Source organism: Megalops cyprinoides, chromosome 17 (assembly GCF_013368585.1).
Source record: "Megalops cyprinoides isolate fMegCyp1 chromosome 17, fMegCyp1.pri, whole genome shotgun sequence".
In the NCBI taxonomy this organism is placed as follows: Eukaryota; Metazoa; Chordata; class Actinopteri; order Elopiformes; family Megalopidae; genus Megalops; species Megalops cyprinoides.
This window is the reverse complement of record NC_050599.1, coordinates 15,362,179-15,381,921: the sequence shown is the minus strand read 5'-3', so window position 1 is coordinate 15,381,921 and position 19,743 is coordinate 15,362,179. Positions and strand designations below refer to the sequence as shown.

The 19,743-nt window shown below is 39.7% G+C and overlaps 1 protein-coding gene across 2 annotated transcripts; it reads right to left on the bottom strand.

Moving 5' to 3' along the window:
- Positions 1-1,140: 1,140 nt before the first annotated feature.
- txlnba (taxilin beta a) lies at positions 1,141-19,475 on the bottom strand. 2 transcript variants are annotated; one of them, XM_036550581.1, is made up of 10 exons: positions 19,378-19,475; positions 17,089-17,411; positions 15,522-15,613; positions 14,865-15,035; positions 10,409-10,603; positions 7,957-8,076; positions 6,771-6,845; positions 2,533-2,625; positions 2,208-2,303; positions 1,141-1,998 (listed from the first exon to the last, which is right to left on the bottom strand). In XM_036550581.1, the coding sequence occupies exons 2-10, from the start codon at positions 17,393-17,395 to the stop codon at positions 1,429-1,431; spliced, it is 1,719 nt and encodes a 572-aa protein (XP_036406474.1). In that variant the 5' UTR covers positions 17,396-17,411; positions 19,378-19,475; the 3' UTR covers positions 1,141-1,428. The 2 variants fall into 2 exon arrangements, with proteins under 2 accessions (XP_036406474.1, XP_036406473.1); XM_036550580.1 differs by lacking the exon at positions 6,771-6,845 and adding an exon at positions 6,649-6,723.
- Between the last annotated feature and the right edge of the window lie 268 nt (positions 19,476-19,743).

The following is a 19,743-nucleotide window of genomic DNA, read 5'->3' as shown; positions in this document are numbered from 1 at the left end:
TGTTATAGGTTTTAATCCCGAGCAAGTCAGAACTATTACACTCAAGAGCACAGTCTTTTACCCAGACACACATCCATAAATATCCATGTATATGAATGGATAATGTTTGGTGCAAGGTATGCAACTTACTCTGTTTATTGGTGTCTATTATGCAAATGAACAATAACTGTATGAAAATGTAACCTCAGCCTTGTTATGGTCATAATATGAATCTGACTAGAATGACATTTTGTGTAAGGGTTTATCCATTAGTAGTCTCTCAGCACATGTCACAGATCTCATCTGCTACATAAGTACTGTAAATTTCAAAATAGGACAAAGGATGTTCTACAGAGAACGCAAATTCATATGTCAAAGTCAGTATTGTCTAGTCAAGGAATGAGGTAAGTGTTTAACGCCATAATAAACAGGTGATAAGCATTTGGCCACGCGAGTGGGAACTTGTCTCTGTTTCTCATCTTCTTTGCGTTTCTGTGCCCCTTCTCCCCGTTCTCCCCGAGGTTCTGTTCCTTCATTATCCTCAGCTGTGGTGTCAGCCGACAACAAAAGAACCCGCTACATGCAAATACAAAGATGCCCCGGCTGGGGTCTGCGACGGGAGTTGCCATGGTGACCGAGAGTCCCCCGGCGTCCTGCACGGTGCCCTTGGTGAGCGCTCGCCGAGTTTGTGCAAAGCTGTTATTTTTTCCACAGAAAACATGCTGCAGGAGCGGGGCACTGCGAATAGCCTACTCTCTGGGTGAAGGCTGTCAGATAGATTGCCTTTCCCAGAGACGATGAGCTTGATTTTTTTCTTTTTTTGGGGGGGGCAGCATGTTGCTATGGAAACACTTGTATGGATAAACCTCTACAACAAGAGCAAGAAAGAGAGACCATGTGTATTTTCAGACTGGTGTCCTGACACAAATGTAACCTGAAGTAATTGTAATTGTAATCCTTAGGCCCTTCTGAAAGTAACAATGCATTAATGGTACAGATAAACTTGTGTTATTTTCATGCCTTTTCAAAGTGTCACTCACCCAAGTTTTGCAAACTGAGACCACTGTAAATATAACTGCTAATTTGGATTAAAGAAGACACTGAAAAGGAGAGATGCATGTGGGATATAGAGGGGTGTGCAATCCAATATAGAAGGCTTTGTTTAAAATGGCAAAGGTCACTTTTTATTTTTTCTTTGGTAGTGCATAGTCATAAATTGCATTGTCAAGGCAGTTGACTAATCGACTCACTATCCTTGCTTTGCCCTGAGGCCAGCATACTGTACAAAACAGTCAAAATAGCTGTTTGCAGCCAACTGGTATACAAGTAAACATATACCTTCTACTGCACATCACACCTTAAAATCCACCAGTGTGGACTAAAGAACTGAATGAAATATTTCAGCTATGAAAGCCACCTCTAGGATAAAAACAAACTTTGCTTTGCTGTTCACTGGGTTTTGTCACCGTCCTGCTTCTCCTGAGCTGTCTCCTCAGTGGGACCTGATTGGACAGAAGGGGGTTCGGCTGGCTTGCTGTCAGAAGGTGCAGGACCTGCCTTGTCAGGGGTCTGCAGAGTGGTCATGAATTCAGCGGTCTCTTCCACGTGGCTGCCATCATCATCGTCCCCGTCATCGGTCATGCCTGAGACCAGGAAGGAGGCGGCAAACTCCTGCAGACGGGCCTGCTCTGCCTGGAAACGGGCTATCTCCTGCGTCAGGGGCAAGTCGTCTAAGGCCAAGATGGGGGCAGGGGTGGGGACGGAGACGGGGGCAGGGGCGGAGATTTGGGCGGGAACGGGGACGGAGGTGTCGACGGTGATGGAAGTGGAGGCAGGTGCAGGGGTCTCCAGAGTGGTCTCTGCCTTGCTCAGGGTCTCCTCGACCTCGTCGTTCGACTGCTTGACCTCCTGGATCTTCTTGTAGAGGCACCTCCTCTCATCCTGCAGCGCCCGGCACAGCCTCTCCAGCTTGTCAATCTTGAGAGTGAAGAGCTCAAACTCCTTATCTTTCGCTGCTCTCTGCAGAGGCAAGAGGACAGAACAGTTAAACCAGCGACCTGTGGCCCTCTGTGCTGGTGCTACCTTTATAGCAGAATGGTGCCCAAAGGTCTCGGCATGCCTTTCATGACTTTCTTGCTTAATGCTCTATGGATCGAAATCTGTTTTAAACACAGGTAAAGGGGCACGAATAAAAAGGAAAAGGGGTTACACAGTTAGAATCATCTTACGTCTGCCACCATATCCACGAGGGCTTTGTTACAGTTTTCAAAGCGTGTCCTCCAAGTGGTTGAGTCTTTCTCCAAGGTCTGCATCTTCTTGGTCATCTATAGAACACATTCCTAGCATTATAAAAACATACTTTGGAAATACAAATGGGTATCTTACATACTGCAAATCTTTTGGCAGACAGAATTCCTACACACTTCTGGCAAGTATTAAATCCAATGTGTAAAGATGAATGTACAATGCATCAGGGTGACATTTTATATGCCGGCACAAATGTGTCTCTAATAGTCAGGTGTGAGAAAATGACTTTGAAAGAACTGCACTGGCCTTCTCCATCTCTTGTTTGAAGGTGGCGTATATGTCGTTGCTCTTGGCCAGGGTTCCCTGGAACTCATCAAACTTCTGAGAGTACAGAACGAGCTGGAGAGAGACAGAAGGATGGAGTCAGCCATGACAGTCGGTAAAAGGAAAGCATACGTAAAAAATCTCTCTGTTCTAAAAACTGCTAATTAATGACAAGAATAGGCAAAACAGTGAGTATCAGTATCATACAATTTTCACTCCTAATTAGATGAACGACTCAGTTTGAACTAAACTCACAATTCTCAGCGTGTGAAATTGGTTTATTAAGAATACTGGTATCCCAGTTTCTGCAAATATTAGAAATGAGGAAGACATGTCTATGCAGCCCCCTTGCATTTGGAGAAAGCCAAAGGGAGCCTTCAGCTTACATTCTCTGCTCCCAGCTGTTATACATGGTGGTGGATCTGTTATAGTATGGTCAGCCATCCTGTGGGACCCATTGGGTCCAATTATTACTCTGCTTGGTAGAATTATGGCCAAGAAATACAAAGCCCTTTGAGGCAACAAGGTGTATGGTGCAAACATTGCTTCCTCAAGACGTTCTCATATTTTCTGATGGTAACTCCCCATACACACTGCCAAATAGATTCAAGAGTGGTTTGATGAACACCAGAATTAAGTCAAACACTTTCCATGTCCTCCCTGATCACCAGACCTAAATATTATTGAACCTCTATGAGAAGTTCTGGAATGAGAGAAGATCATCTCCTTCATCTCTCAAAGAACGTCTCAAAGTATCTTTCATTTCTTGAAGAATGGTCAAATACCCAACTAGATATAGTTCAAAACCTGTATAACAGCATTGCAAGAAGGACTGAAACTTCTCTGAAGGTAAACGGTGGCCCAACTCCTTATTAGGTAATAAATATTCATATATTGCTTGGTGTCAATTATTTGGTTTGTGTCATTTTGTCTACACCCTGTTTGTATAATACATATACATGTTTTTTTGTTTCATATATTACATAATCTTCAACCTTGCCACACTGTTAAGAAAAAAAATTAAATGTCACTTGATTTTCCATAATTCAATTTTGAGGCAAAATCTTGATTGAACCACAGTAGTAAATGCATCCTCAGGCTATCATGACATGAAGTAAATTTTCTGTGTGCTTCCTTCAGTGAAATGCATTGAGGGGTCGCACATTGTTGGTCCACTGTCAGCCTTTGGGCCTAATTAGGACAAGTGCATTCTTGCTCCAGGCCCCTCTATGTGCACCCAGAGCCCTGCTTGGTAGGCAGCTTCGCTGGGATTTCCTGTGGCTGTTTTTAGTGGTTGATGAGATATATTAATGAGCTGTTCTATAAATATTTCAGAGGTTGCTGCCCTCTTAAGAGTTAACAGGCTAATCTTTTTAGGCCTGTCAGACAGCACTGTGCTGTTTCCCATGTTCCAGCACTTCTTCTTTCAAGTCATATCAGTGCATTAAAAGTGAATATGGCATTGACAGTCTTAAATGAGCAACAGTTAGGGAGGTGTTATGTTGGGCTTGTTCAAAGAGACAATATTAAGCTGATTCAGCATCAGTGTTTTTTTCAATGACTTTTATTGCTTGATAAAAGCGTTTGCCTTTTTGGTGCAGTTTAATACAATTAATTGTCTATAGGCAAAGCAAGAAGAATATCTGCATGTAATCCATTATGGAAAGTGCCATAATTTGGAAGAAATATATGATGAATCAAATGAATACAAAGCAATTTCAAATTTAAACTGCTTCGGAAAGAATCTATTAATAGCATCCGTTATCAAGGTAAAGGTCAGAGAGATCTCCAAAAGTTATAAAGAAATGACCTGACCATCACAAATTATGAGACAAAAGAATTCACAAAAAGCTGAATTAAACACTTGCCAGTGTAATATGTACTATTTGAAATTTAAAGCTAGCTGTAACATGAAAACTCTGCCAAGAAAAACACACAAGTGTATCTTGCCACTAAGCTCTGTGAGACAAGCTGTGTGGGTGGCAACTGTAAATCCAAATGCACCCAAAACCAGTTGGAGATCTCCAAAGCAAATTTGCATTTTCAGGATACAAAGTGTCAAAAAGTACCATTCAAAGTCACTTGCATGAAATAATATGACTTTATTCTGCTGTTAAGGTTAAACATGAAAAGAATTAGCAAACCCAACATATATATTTCTTTTCTTATAAACTATTTCAGTAACTTATCTTCAGTAATCTTATCTGTGTGAATTGGTAGCAGTAAGTATATATATATTTCCTCCTGTTAGGGACTGCAGCCAAAGTTCCCATTGAAAATGGAAGTCTTTAATTGATGGTGTAGTTACTCTGCAATTAATTAAAACTGTATAAACTGTCATCAGTAATTTATGAATACTACAGATTCATTCATCTTTGTAATATTTAACATTCAAAATGGTGGAATCATTTAACCCAATTAATTTAATTGTGTTTAATATGAACATAGTTATGAGTAAAAAATGATCACAAAAATGATGGTTTTGGTTTTCATTTCATCGTGTGGTGAATAATGTGTGTAAAAGTACATACTATATATAAATATAAGCAGTGTAAAAGAAATTGCGTTCTCTACTTTTACACAAAGCTTTTTTTTTTTTTTACAAATAAAAACGTTTAGTTACAGTTGATATTTAATTACCACACATTTTAAAGGTGAATCCAAACAGGCATTATAATTTACTACAGTAATGTGCAGGATCTCAGCCTTGATGTGTTGAAAATATTTTTTTTCATGTGGATACTGTTTAAATAAAGTTAAATATAATTTCACTAAATCAAAATTAAAGTTTGAAAGACATTTAGGGAAGAATGCAATCCAGCTGCTATCACATAATGTCCCTTTGATTAACAAGTTCAAGCCAGTATTAAATTTTTTTTATGTCTCTCTTATGTCTTTATGTCTCTCTATGAACTATTTTTTTTACAGCAGTGACCATCAAGCTCCTGTTAATGCATGAGCAGCAAAACAAATCACCTGCAGATTGAATTAGTGTGTTATCAAATATTACTATGCTTGAGCTAAAGTTGTAACATTATTTAGCACAAATACAACAGCCAGTCAGCACAAATTCAACCATATTAGGGCCATGCGAGATTCATCAGGCAAACTGCTGAGACGTATCCTTTACTTTAATCACCCACTGTCCAGAGTATGGAGTACTGTGTGTTTACAGAGGCTACCCCAAGGTGAATAATTAAAGGCTATTTGTTTTTGTCCCATTCCTTTTCTGCCTTCACCTGCTTGAAGCTATGATGATATTTACAAATCACTGTATTTATCAAGAACTTACATCTAAATGGTAACATGTTAAGGTTGTTTCCTGGAGTCTGAAACTGACTTGAAACCTCCCAATACATATTTTCTGTAACAGGACATTTTGTTACTTTTTACAAACACATTTTATGTTTCATGTAGATTCATGAACAATTTGTGTATATTTGTATTATTGTACAGGGTGGCTATTCTGCGCTACACATCAACAACTGAAATTTGCAGAATGTAAATGGAACGACGAGAACTTGAAATGGATATTGTTTATGAATCCACATAAAGATGTAGTAGGAATTAATGAAGAGTTCTACAGGTTTGAAATATACTTCAAATACAACTTTGTTCTCTTTAAAGTATCTTAGTTAGTTTGAGAACACAGAGTACATGTGAAACAGGACCAGTGCTGTAGTCAGTTCCATTGGCGTTCTACTGAGAAAGTACAGTTGGTTGTGCTGAGTTTTCTTCTGTTCCACAAAGCCTTATGTCCCCTGTGCTTAAATTCATTTCCTCCACTGAGTGACAAAGCATTTATGCGTCACAAGGTATATGCATCAGAGGATTCTTTTCCTGCTTTGGTTCTGAGGTCACAGAACTACTTTATAACATGAGAACATTGACACCAATTGTCACATTTGTGAGGAACAAATAGCAACTGCTAGCTTTTTGGGGGCAGTTTAAAAAAAAACACTAGTTTAACATGCCTTTAACAAAGCGTGGACTTATGCTCAGCCAGAGGCTGTCTGAAGCTTATGAAGAAACTAGTTAAAGCAGGTTTCAGCCTTGACCTGAAAGCACTGGGTGAGAGGAGGTGTGAGACATATTCACCTGGGCCTGCATCACTGTCTCCTGCTCTTTCAGGATTTTAGCCTGCAGTTTCCATTCAGCGGCCTGTGTCAGTAACTGTATTCAGACACAAAACACAAGAGAGCAATAAAATAGCGCTTTACCTGTTTCTTCATCTGCAACTCCTGCTGCTTCATTGCGTAGCATTTCTTTGTTTTTTCAATTGCCTCTTTAAGCAACTATTAACAAAAACAGTGAATGGTTAAAACAGACTTCTGATTCCAGGCCAGTTTACATCAAGCAAATGGCTCCCAACAGGGGCATGTCTATGGATAGCTGGGAGTGAATTACAATTATGAGACACCTTTACACATAGAATCCTTTACAGTCACCAGGTATTCCTGAGCCAATCAGGGATGTGAGAGACACATGGAGTACAAATGATATTTGGGATGAGGAAGTCCCTGAACTGGGAATTAAAATAGAAGCAGAATTCAGTGTTCTTTTCACTAAGTCCTTAGCTTTACAAAATTTTGTTTGGCTGAAAAAGACAATTGCTTGAGTTGGTGGAAAACTTCTTATAAAACACAATATTACCCGAAGCAAAAAAGTTATCTCCAATATAATCACACCAGACGTACACATTAAAGGTAATTATGCATGCCATTGCCAAATATTAAAAAATGATAAGAAGCAACCATGACCTAGACTAAAGTGACAAAACAATTGCACTGTTCTGGAACCTGCTTTTTTTCCCTTCATATACAGACACAGTGGAAGGTCTGGTTGAGATTGTGTTGGTACCATATATAAAACTTTCCATCTTGAAAGATACTAAAAATAAACTAGAGGATCATCAGTATAACATATTGCATATAATAGTTGGGAGTCATTGGCTTGATGTGATCTTTGGCATTAGTGTAACCACCATGTAACATATAAGAACAACCTTATTAAAATTGTTTATCATAAGGCAATAATTAAATGGACATTCCTGATAAACATTGTTCATACAAAACAATTTCCCCAGCTATGATGCCTTCCCAAAATGTTTAAATAAGAAAAACATTCAAATAAAAGAGGTGATAATCAAGGTATAAACAGCAGAATCAGAAAATAACTGAGTGGTTTTGCCATGTCCCCTGTACTGAAACCAAACATCAAACCACATTCTATTAATAATGGTTCAGTACAATGGTTCAATACAATAAGCAGATCTTTTGCTTTTTAGAAGGCAGAGAGACAAACTCATAACCCAGATTGCCAGATATGCTTGTGCATAATATTTGTGCATTTACTTTGCTTATTTTCACATTTTGTGAAAACCAACTTTAAAAAATGATGACTCACATATTCCTTCTCTCGCTTGTGTTTCTCCTCAGCCTCCTTGAGCAGCATGTTGGCCTGCTCCAGTTTGGCATCTGCCAGTTTTTGCTGTAGGTCACGGTGTTTGAAGATTTTCTCCAGGCTCTGCACAGGAAGACATGCAGGAAGCAGGAACATGAAGAGCATCCTCATAAAACCTCTGACACACTGCATTTCCCTCCCAAGAGGACATTCTGTAAAGCTTAAAATGTTGCTGGAGAGGAATTTTCACCAGTTATGTGCTATTCATAGATAGCAATTAAAAAACGAACACGAGGTCAAATATATTAGTCATCACCATGTGACATCATTGTTACTCAAACTGCAAATGCAGCTAGCCTCAACCTCAATGGCAACTCCACATTACTTTCATTACTCAAAAAAATACATTGAATTCTGTGTTTTCTGGATTTAAACCAAACATTGCATTTTTTCTCCTTAAGATAAGGAGTAAGGTGAATCTATGATATTCCTGTTCCATTTACTGGACTGTATACACATCTTACAAACAGCTTACAAAGATATTCAGGAACTTGGGGTAAAATTCTTTGCAAACTCCAATCATCTTTCCCTCCAGAGAGTGGCTGCATACTGATGAATATTATAAAGCTTGATTTTGTGGTGCATCTCTAGTTTTCTCTTCTGAAAACACCTGCCCATATTTTTCCCAGAAAAACAAATTACGCTTGTGTGTTTGTTTTTATTTTTCTTGGCAAGATTTCAGAGCCCTTGTACTGATGCAGGCCAGAGTTTGTGCTGCTGCTTCGCGCTGCTTCTTCTTTCATTCAGTATAACTCCCCTAGTGCTTACTTAGATCCACTTTGTATGAATATGTGTAATTTTCATATTTTAAGACATTGCACTAGACTTTGAAAAAGAAAATATTAATACAAAAATCATGGTGGATAACATAAATATATGGATAATATTTGTATTTCAGCAGCAATTTGCTGAGATGGAAATACAGCATGTGTAAAACTGTATTTGACGATACTATGCAAACTTGAGAACATAGTGCATTATGATTGATTAACATCTGGGTCTAAATATGTGTTTTTAATGCAGACTTTTCCTATTTGGCCTGTCTGTCATCGTAACATACGTGTTGTTGATACAGAATTGCATGCTAAGAGCAGATGAGTGCACTTTGTCTGACACCATGCTGGACTCAACATTTTCAGTCAGGCCTCTCCTTTCCCCCTTTTTCACTGTTGTTTATGATCTCAGATGCATCCTTTTGGCACACGACAGATCTAATCATGAGCTTTCATTTGGTGATAAATACTGACTTTGGCTCAAAATTCCACTCTCTCACTCTCCACCCCCCAAATGTCTTACTAATGTCTCACCAGCAGGTGGTGGTAGAGACAGATGTTTGCCGATCAAGCAGCATTAACAAAGGGAGTGTGCGTGGTGTTTTTACACAGTGGTGCTTGCTGTATGTGAGCAGCTTCAGAGGCAACTGTGAGCATGACAAATTTTGGTTTGCGTGCGTCATACTGGAGTTGTCATTTCCCCAATGAGTCCCAGTGTGATTAAGTATGACATGCAATAGTGTTATACAATAGGCATGATTCAATTTCAAATAGGGCATGAATCTTTCATTAATCAGTGGAAAGCAAGGGGTAGTTAGATCAGCGGTGTGTATGATTGACTACAACATGTGTGTGAATGTTTCCTTTAATCAGAAATCCAACTCTTTTGTGACTTCATCAGACTCTTTGTTTCCTGTGTGACTGGCTTCAATGCAGACGCTTAATATATACTTCCTATCATGGAAGGAATGCATATTGATCATAGTAATTCAATTTGCCAATATATTCCATGATACTACATGCAGGCGTGGTCCCTCCTTTACTTTCTATCAAACTTAATTTAATTTAAACTTAATTTAATTACATAACATAGAACATCTTTCAGCTCAAAGTGTCTGTGGTTTTGGTAGCATTTGCATCTCCTCCCAAGTACGACTCAGCCAGGTTGGAAGGAGTCACGTTCTCATTTTCTGGCACCTGCCCCCCTGCAGCCAACATGGCGTTAGGTTGAGTTTTTTGAATTCACTCCATTTTTTCTGTATATGTACACTGTATATGATTCACAATGCAACAATATCACATTTTGTACATGTAGTTAGGTTTATGCTTTTTTCTAAGCCAGGACTCTCCAACAGTGGTCCAACAGAGCTCTAGTCCATATCTGAACATTTAATCATGTCCATTTAATCACGGTCCATTTCAAAAGCTTGTATTGATCCTTGTGCTTGCATAAGACAGCTACTGTGTAATGAACAGGTGCTGGTGCTTCCTTAGGCCAGTGATAAATGTCTATCCAGTGCCCAGTGTTTTATGTACATGTGAGTGGCTGATAAGGGAAGTCATGGTTGGAGAGCATGTCACGTGACCTTTGACCCTGAATACATCATGGCATGGGGCTGTACCTCCTCTCTCTGCTCGTACTGGCTGATGATGCTCTGGAGCTTCTCGGCCAGGTCGCTGTTCTCCTTACACAGCTGGGTGTTGCGGTTGCTGTGCTGCTCGATCTGGGCCTGGATGTCAGTCAGTGTGTTCTGGAAGTGAGTGGTGATCTCCTTGCGCTTCAGCTCATCCTCACGGTACCGCTGGAGAGACTCCTCCTGCAACCGAGCAGGTAGAGGGTCAACAGTCAACAAAGCACCAACTGCTCTCCCTGTACAGACATACAGACATGCACAAACACAGATGCACTCTCTCATGGTCACGCACACTCCCTCACATATACACACGCGTGTATGCATACACACACACACACACACACACGTGCACACACACACGCATGCACAAACACAGATGCACACTTCCTCACTCTAATACACACTCTCTCACATATACACACATGCATGCATACACACAGACACACACACATACACACACACACACAAGCACACACACGTCGCTCTGGTTGCTGGGCTCCTGTCTCTGACTCAGCTAATTGAGAGTAAACCATGCGTCGTCAGCATTTCTCTCAGGGGCCTTATCTGTTTGTTTGCTTGTGTTTACAAATGGCACGGACATAAGCTCCCACCTGGGACAGGTGAATCAATTAAGCCCACAGTCAAGTAAACAAAGGAGGGGATGCTAACATAGATGGAACAGGGGGCATTAACCCAGCGCCCATGATAAAATTCAATCTGACTTTCACATTCAGAGCCTATTGCCCTGGGCTGGAAAGATAGGTTAAACGGCTGGTTACGCTAGCATGGACTGAAGGAGAAAATGTCCTCAGGGTAAAAGGCTTTGGTGAAGAGAAAGACATCTTAGTCATGTTTTACTGAGGCTAATATTCAACCTCAGGTCAGGCCGCGCTTTCAGAAATGGCAACATGCACTTTAGCCTGCCGAGGGACGACATTTCTGTTCTGCAAGGTCTGAGACAGAGGAGAAATTGGGAAACATAATCTGAGCTAGTGTCTCCACCATGGAAGCCAAGATAGCATTCTTCTTCTGTTGAATGCAACTCCCTGCCCATCAGCCAGGGCAGAAAGTGACTGTTTTCATACAAAGCAGATTCCTTGATTCACTGAGCAATATTCTGTAATATGTACTAGTCAGGTGTTTTTTGTATTATATTATTATATTGTATATTATATATATATTATATATATATATATATTATATTATATTATTTGTGTAGTAGATGGTCTTATCCAAAACAGCTTTCAGAAATGACCTTCTATATACTATCCATTAATAGATATTTAGTGAATTAAGGTTAAGTACTTTGCTTATGGGTACAACAGCAGAGCCACATCTGACAACTGAACCAGCGGTGTTTGGGTTCGGAAACCTGCTCTGCTACCCCTACTGCAAACTGCTGCTTATATTTCAAGATTACTTGAGTGAAACACTGCAATGTGAGAGCTGATTGGAGTGAGAGCTTTTTGGCATTGGGTCCTTTATCTCAAGCTCCCATTGCAAATCTCTGTGATGTATCGAGTGCGGCATTTGGAGGACGGTTGAGGAGATGTTTTTAAGCAAAGAATGATGTGATTTCACTCTGATTGCAAGAGTAAGGCAAGGCACGGATACCAGCCCTTATGTGGATGAAAGCAGAGGAATGCAGATTCATGTTATCTGGCAAAATGAACTGTCTTAAGAAACGAAATACAGAAGATCTTGACAAAGGTTGGTGTCTCCTGTGCATCACAGACAATGTACCTCTTCATATACATATATACATACATACACATACTGTACATTGAAATAATAGATGATAGGAAGGCAAGAAGGTTAACAAGGATTATAGTATATAGCCTGCTACTTAAAAAAGCTTATTCATCCAATGAAGTGAATTAAAATGGCATTAAAATGGAAGGTTTATATTTTGACACAAGATAACAGCACTGCTACTTAAATTATACTAAAAAAACACTGCTAAATAATCAATTCTCTGTCAAAACCAAGAAAGCACAAAAAGCACATCTTTCACAACTTGAATATTTTCCCCAAGGCAAGGGATGTCACAGCAGGAATAGCTGGTTTCATAAATAATTTTGTATTCATTAGGCATTTGGCATTACAAAGAACAGTGATTTGTTAGGAGTGTTCTTCACTGGATAACATTTCCTATGGGCTTCTTTCTCAAATAAAGCTTTGATCATTTGCGCTATATTGCAGCAAGGATGAGTGGAATAATGTGCTTTCCAGTGTTTGTACACAGAACAAATTACAAATCAAAAGGTGAGGGGAGGTTAAATACTGTTCATTTCCAATGCATTATATTTCAGTATTAAATATCAATGTCTGCAGTAGTAAGTTCTTTATCTAATTACTGGTGCCTTTCAAGGAAAACCCACCAAGTAGGAAGATAAACATCTTCACATTCCAGCTGAGTCAATGACAACAGCTAAATACCTTTTGCAATGCTTTTGTTTAACAGGGACAAAACTCACAGGTTAAAAAACACTGACTCCTTTCTCCTCTGTATATATGATATCATTCTAAATTCCACACAATCAGCAATCAATGACAGGGAGCCTCCAAGTCCACAATTTGTGCCAAATTTACAAATCCATGTCCTTCTTGATCTGTGGAATCCCAATCAAATCCCAGCCCGTCTCCATGAATTTTGACATGTATTGAACAGTATGCTATTTTCTAGGATATTTTACTGGTCTTTTAACACTATGCAAGCGGCTGAAGATCAATGACCACCCAAGAATCATACAATGGGATACATTTAAGATGAATATAACTCTATGAATATGAATATGAATATGAATATGAATATATATAACCTTAATATAACTATAACAAATGTTTTTTTCTGGATTAATAAAATATCAGGGTATTAGAGCTTAAACTATTTTACAAGAGTACCTGAAAACTGCCTATATATTATCATAAACAATATGGTGCTATCATAATTGTATAATTATGAGAACACCACTCCTTTGAAGCAGCATATGTTCCGTTTTCTGGAGAGGCCAGCTATTGGTGTTTTTTAAAATATGGCCAATAGATGTAATTTACCATGCTGACTGCTGGCACTAACTGAAAAACTGAACAAATGATGACTAGATTGCCACCTTATGCATGAAATCACCAGTCAAGAAAATTCACCCATACCACTGAAACCTAATTCTGGCTTTTTTTTCAATCCCAGCTCAATTATTATCACAAACATTAAGATGGGCATATACTTCAAAAACAGAAAACCGAGACCACTGGGTCAAGTAGCAGCACTAAAGCATATCAGAGGTGGATGTGCCCTCCTATGACCTTTGCTTTCAGTGCTTTTATTTCACTCTTTGATTTATAGAGGAAGGGCAGACGCCCAGATGAAACCATCCCTCTTGTCTGAGAAGACTGTCACAAGCATCCTGAATGTGAAGGGCTCCTCACAAAGACCTGTCCGTGAGTCACAGCGAGTGCAATGCTCGCACGGTGCTAAAGATGGCACAGATCTCCCTGAGGGAGGACCAGATGCAGAGGCACCAATTACTCACCAGAGACAAATGAGCCCATGTACAACAACACCAAACGCGTTTCAACTCAAAACAAAAGGTGACTGGAAAAAAAAAAAAATCATATCTGAGGCTTGGACAAAAGATAAATTCCTGTATTGTACAGATCATAATCTGCTTGCAGATGACATGCCACAGTTAAATTAAGGACCAACTACAAACTGAAAAGGCGGCCTTAAGGTCAAGGAAAAGTAAACCATTCAAATTCATGTCTCTGTTCACGGAAACAGGGAATTTGACTCAGGCAATAACTTCAATAATTCAAGAAAATGATATGCAAATGAAAATGAACTCATTATGCATTCTTACTCATTCAAGGATCACAATTTAGCAGGTGTATAATGTATTTATATATCTTAACCATGTGTGGAAAAAAGTTTTTTTTCTGCTCTAATCACAATGGGGCTTGTTTGCACTAACTACCTTAGCACTAACTACCTTAGCTAGCTATGTGAATAAAAATGGGATATTAGATTTGCTGATTTTCCAATGTGCTGCACCACACATGCAGAAGAACATTATAACCTGTCACACCGCACTATTTATTCCACCTAGTTGGCTGCCAAGTGACCAGGTGTTTACTATCATGAGAGAGTTTGGGTGGAAAAGGAGCAGACATCTAACATCTCCCCGGACCTAACTGCAGCTCAAGGTAACACAGGTTCCTGCCCACTGCAGCTGACGGAAACAACCTATAAGAGTAACATTTGTATATGGCTTTGATACCAAATGCATAAACATATTACATAATATGTCTTCTCTATCTCTTGTAAAAAGAGATAAAAAAAAACAGAGAGATACAGACAGCAAGAAGAAGGGGTAAAGGAGACACACACAGATAAAAAAGACGGACACAGTCGGGGGAGAGGCTGATCACAGAGGATAAAGCCCACCTTAAGACTCTTGTTGTGTCTCTGCAGCTCTCTGCACAGCCCCTCCAGCTTGCTGCGGGCCAGTATTGCACGGCTGTGCTCGCTCTGGAGATGGTCCTTTTCCTTCACGGTCTGGGCCTGTTTCTTCTGCAGGGTCTTCAGCTGTTTCTGCTGCGCCCGGTGCTCCTCCAGCTGTATGAACCACATGGACACCTGAACCTCACGCCTCTCTCACTGTGTCTATTTAACAGACTTTAACTTAACACAGACCCTACTATAAGCTGCTTTTCCATGCTGAATGAACAAATGAAAATAAAGCAAAGACAGTCTAAACAGGATTTTATGAAGCCAGAAGCAAATACGTTGTCTTCACAAAACTTTTTTTTGTTCCCAGTGATTGGATGAGATTTCTTTTTTAAATGATCTTATTTTTTCTGGAATTAATGAGACACACAGGCTGCAGATACCCTATGCAGCATATAACTCTACTATTTCCTTTCAGATTCAGTTGGGTTTTCAGCCTGAAGCAGTGAATATTTGGGTCATTCCGGTGTAAGATGAACCACTTCTAAGATCTCACCACACGCTTTTAGGAGACTTCTGTCAATTCCTTCTTTTTTCCCCTTATGTTTCATAGGCTGGTGGTTACTTATACAACAAGTGGGCTGAAACACTCACCAGTTCTGCATATTTTTTGAAGAGCGCTTCCAGTTTTTCCTCTGGCGAGTTGAGCTTGTTCAAATTTTGCATTAGCAGTGTGGCCTCTTTTCCTATATGAACACAGAGACGATGCAGAGTCAGTAGTTAGAAAGAAAACCCATTTAGAGAATATTCTATAAGTTTGAACATATTAGGAACTTAATGTTTCAAGTGTGAATTTTCAAATTTTAGCTTTTAACCAGGGAATATAGTTTGGTGGGCTCTTCCACTGAAATTTTAGCTTTATAATGGCAATCATCTTACGGACTTGTGTCTTTACTCTTTGGTAACACAAAACAGTGATACAATGTCTTGATGTGCCTTTTCATGAAGATACATATTAAAATACAGATTTATGACAAAGTAAAATGCTTACAAAAGGCATATTTCTCCGTATTTTCAATATTTCCATCACCTCCACTTACAATGTGAGCTTTATACAAAATATTTTTTATTGTGTCAACAAGGACCAGTAAGCAACATTATGTTAAGATCTAGCCCTTTGATGAAATTGTTCACTCAATACCATGCTTTTAAAATCATCTGCAAACCAAATGGTTTATCACAGCAGAACCACAACCCCGCATCCTTTTTATAGTGCATCTTATTTTAGTGTTCCATAATACATCATGGCCGTTGATGTCACACATTCAGTATCATCTGTTAAACCATATCAAGAGTAATAGCAACACAGCCTAACACATATAAAAAATGAGAGCAATTATTCACTATATATTCATGATGGAGAACGAATACATTGCCTGACCAAAAATAATGTTCATAAAAAGTAGTGTCTGGGAAGAGCATGCAGAGAGAAGAATAGTCTTTTCGCCCATGGATAATTTTGACAAATGTCCTGTCAATTGATTATTCTTTGAGTTGTGACTGGAGCACTGAACTCCCCCCTGGGCTTCTCTGATATACAGGCCTGGCTCCTTGGCAATCGCTGTCAAGCAACCGCAGATTAGCTGCAGCTAAACAGATAGGAATAAACATGACCTGATTGAAATACAGATGTGAGGAGGGGAACGCTCGTCTGCCGTATCCGAGAGAAAGGATCGTTTTATCAAAAAGGTGCTTTGACAGAAGATAACTGGGGCTCACAGGAAGAGAACTAACAAGATAATGCATTCTCTGAACAAAACCAAGGGCTTGCTTAAGCATTTCCTACAATCGTTCTGGGAAATCCCATCAGAATGTTAAACTGATCCTCAGGTGTAAAATGGCAATAAACCTGTCAATATTTGTTTATTTAATAACACAATCAGTATAAAACAATACTAATATATTAAGACATATTTCACCATATTTGTTATTCATGTTCCACTTTTCAACAATCTCTGTGACTGAAAATCTCAAGCTTACTGTGTACCAAATAATAAAAAGGAACACTTTTCTAATTCTAATTCAGTACATCACAATATCACAAAAACTCCTTTCTTCTCCTCATCGGCAACTCCATATTAGCACCACCTGATGTATATTGTGAAAGTAATAACTTTGTCGTATAAAAGCAGAATGATGCATAGATGCAAAGAACGCCTACCAAGGCCTTTGAGCATCTTCTTCTCCAGCTTCTGGTCCTTGCCGTTGTCCTTTGAGGGTGTGGCCTCCTCCCCCAGCTCTCCGTTAGCATCGTCGTCGGCCTTGTCCGACTCCTCAGGTTCGGGGGCCTCGACGTGCTGTTCCATGAGGCTGGCCACTGAGCCATACGTGTTGATAATGTCCTCCAGCTGCCGGCTGAAGTCCTCTATAGGGTCCACGTACTGCACCTCCGAGCCATTTGGCTGGGCTGGCGTGGCAGGAGTGGTGCTCTGCTCGCTGGACACCTCTGATTGGTTGCTGCTGTCCATTGTCTTACTAATGGGACTGCAAGGAGGCCATTGTGTGTTACTTATCTTTTACTCACGCTGTGTAAATCAGAGAAACTCAGAGCTTTCCATGTATTTATTCATCAGTAACTGAATGCCATTAACAGTTATCGACTGTTGATTGTTTGCCATGGTGACACTGTTGGATTGTTGCTCATAGCTTGGATGACAACATGAGGCCAGTGGACAGTTTTAGCTTCCCCTTGTCAGTGCTTCATCTGATATCCTGTTGTGAAGTATGTAAGCTCTTGTTTGAGAGGACATGGATTGATGTGGCCAATTGACGCTATGCTTCACCAGGCATGCTGCACCATATAAACTATCTCCCTTACTGGGAGGGACAAGAAAAGAATGAAAAAAGCTGACTAAAGAATTGTTTTGATGTTAAAATCAGCATGATTGGGTTTGATTAGAAAGAAGCAGTGGACCACCCATTCATTTAAATATGCCTGTCTGTGGAATTCTGAATGTGGTGATCCACGCGTGACAGGGAAAAAAAAATCACTGAAAAGCGAAATCCCACTAAATTGCCTTGTACATGATGGATTAAATTAAATTTGATAGTTAAGTGGTATTTGTCTGAGAACAGCATAGCATAGAATGACCTTACACTTATTGCATTGATAAAAATCCCCATTCATTTAGCATGTCTAATTTTAGGAAAAGAATATAATTAATCTGATAAAGAGTTCTTAAAAAATCAGATACACTGTGTTCAAAGATCAACAACTATCCACGCTCTCTTTGTAGATAAGCATGAAATTCACAGCTGTAAAATCAGAATGTAGGTGTATTCAAGCAGGTTTGTAGCAAAACAAATTCAAGGACATGTGACTTAAATTCCTGATGAATAATAAAAAACAATCTTAGGGAATTTTAACAAAACACCCCCCTCATTCCATTAAAGTCCTGATTGATCTTATTTTTTCAGACAATAAATACTGAAACCCTGTGACCCTTGATTCCTGTAATGAATTAATTTATTCTTGACCTTGTACAAACAAATGAAAATGTTTCAAACATCTAATATGTTCTGGTCCCCCATCTCCTTCTAAAACTTGGCAAATTTTCTCCCTTCCAAGCAGTAGGCTAACCACAAAATTGTGTGATGCAACATTTGAGAAGAAAAGGCACAGGACTCAGTGGTGTGTCAGCGGGCTGGATCTCTCCCGACTGAACGGCGCAGATACATTCAGCGCCCTGTTTGACTATATACCAAATGAACTTAAATCATCCAGAGGTAGTTTATTGGTCAGCCAGGCTGTCTTATGATTGCTCCTGCTTAACAGGATAAAATTAGCCCCCACCCCCCTCCCTTGCTTCTCTGCTTCCAGCAGGCAGGCGCATGGCACCTGTTCGGGAGCCATAGTCTATTTTTGGAGCTTCTAAATATGGACAAGCTATTTCTTATTCTTGCCACGTCTCCACTGATGTCAATGATGGTCCCTCTGTATACAAGTGGAAAACAAGTAAAGAGGCCAGTGACATCAGTGTTAATTGGTGATTGCCTGTGTGTATTCCCGGGGTTAGCATTTATTCTCTAAATACGGCACATACCGTGCAAGTTTACTCTTCTCTAACTGACATAATTATCAAAATAACACGTAAAATTAGGGAAATGTTGTCATAATGCTCAATAATTACTATCATAACAACTGCACATAATGGTGTGTGCTTGTGTGTTAGAATCTGTCTGTACTACGTGTAAGCTGTTTTTGAGTAAGTCTGACTTGATAACAGTGTTGCTCAGCTACTTTTATCAAATTCTCATTTTTTGTTACCTCAAAGCCTATTTACTGCGAGCACATTGTCAAGACATAATGCAGAGTGGCAGAACAGAACATGACCAACAAGACTTATAACACAAGCAGTGAAACATTGTTACCCAAGACAGTGAGATGTACATTTCATAACAGTATGAAAAACTAGCACCACATGCAAAATAAAAAAATTGGGACACGTACCACAAAGAACAGCAGAATCCAAGTGACGTTCGCCGAGCCTGAACACAGAGCAAAGAGAATTGAGCAACCACTTATCAGGGCCAGCGGGGGAGAGAGAGGGGAGAGAAGAGGGTCCAGGAGCCTAACGCCAGAGACAACAGCTGTGATAGACAGCTCTCCCCAAAATAACCCATTGGAACTCAGCTCACACCAATGGAAAGACAGTGTGTTTCCGTACCGTGTGGAGTGGTCCATGGGGGCCTTCCTGATCATGCTTTCCAAGACAGAAGCTTGGAAGGGTTACTCTTTAAAGTGTCCTTCCTGGTATGGTCAAGGGCTTTTCATTTAGATTCTTCCCTGGTGTTTTCTCGAATACAACCTCAGTGT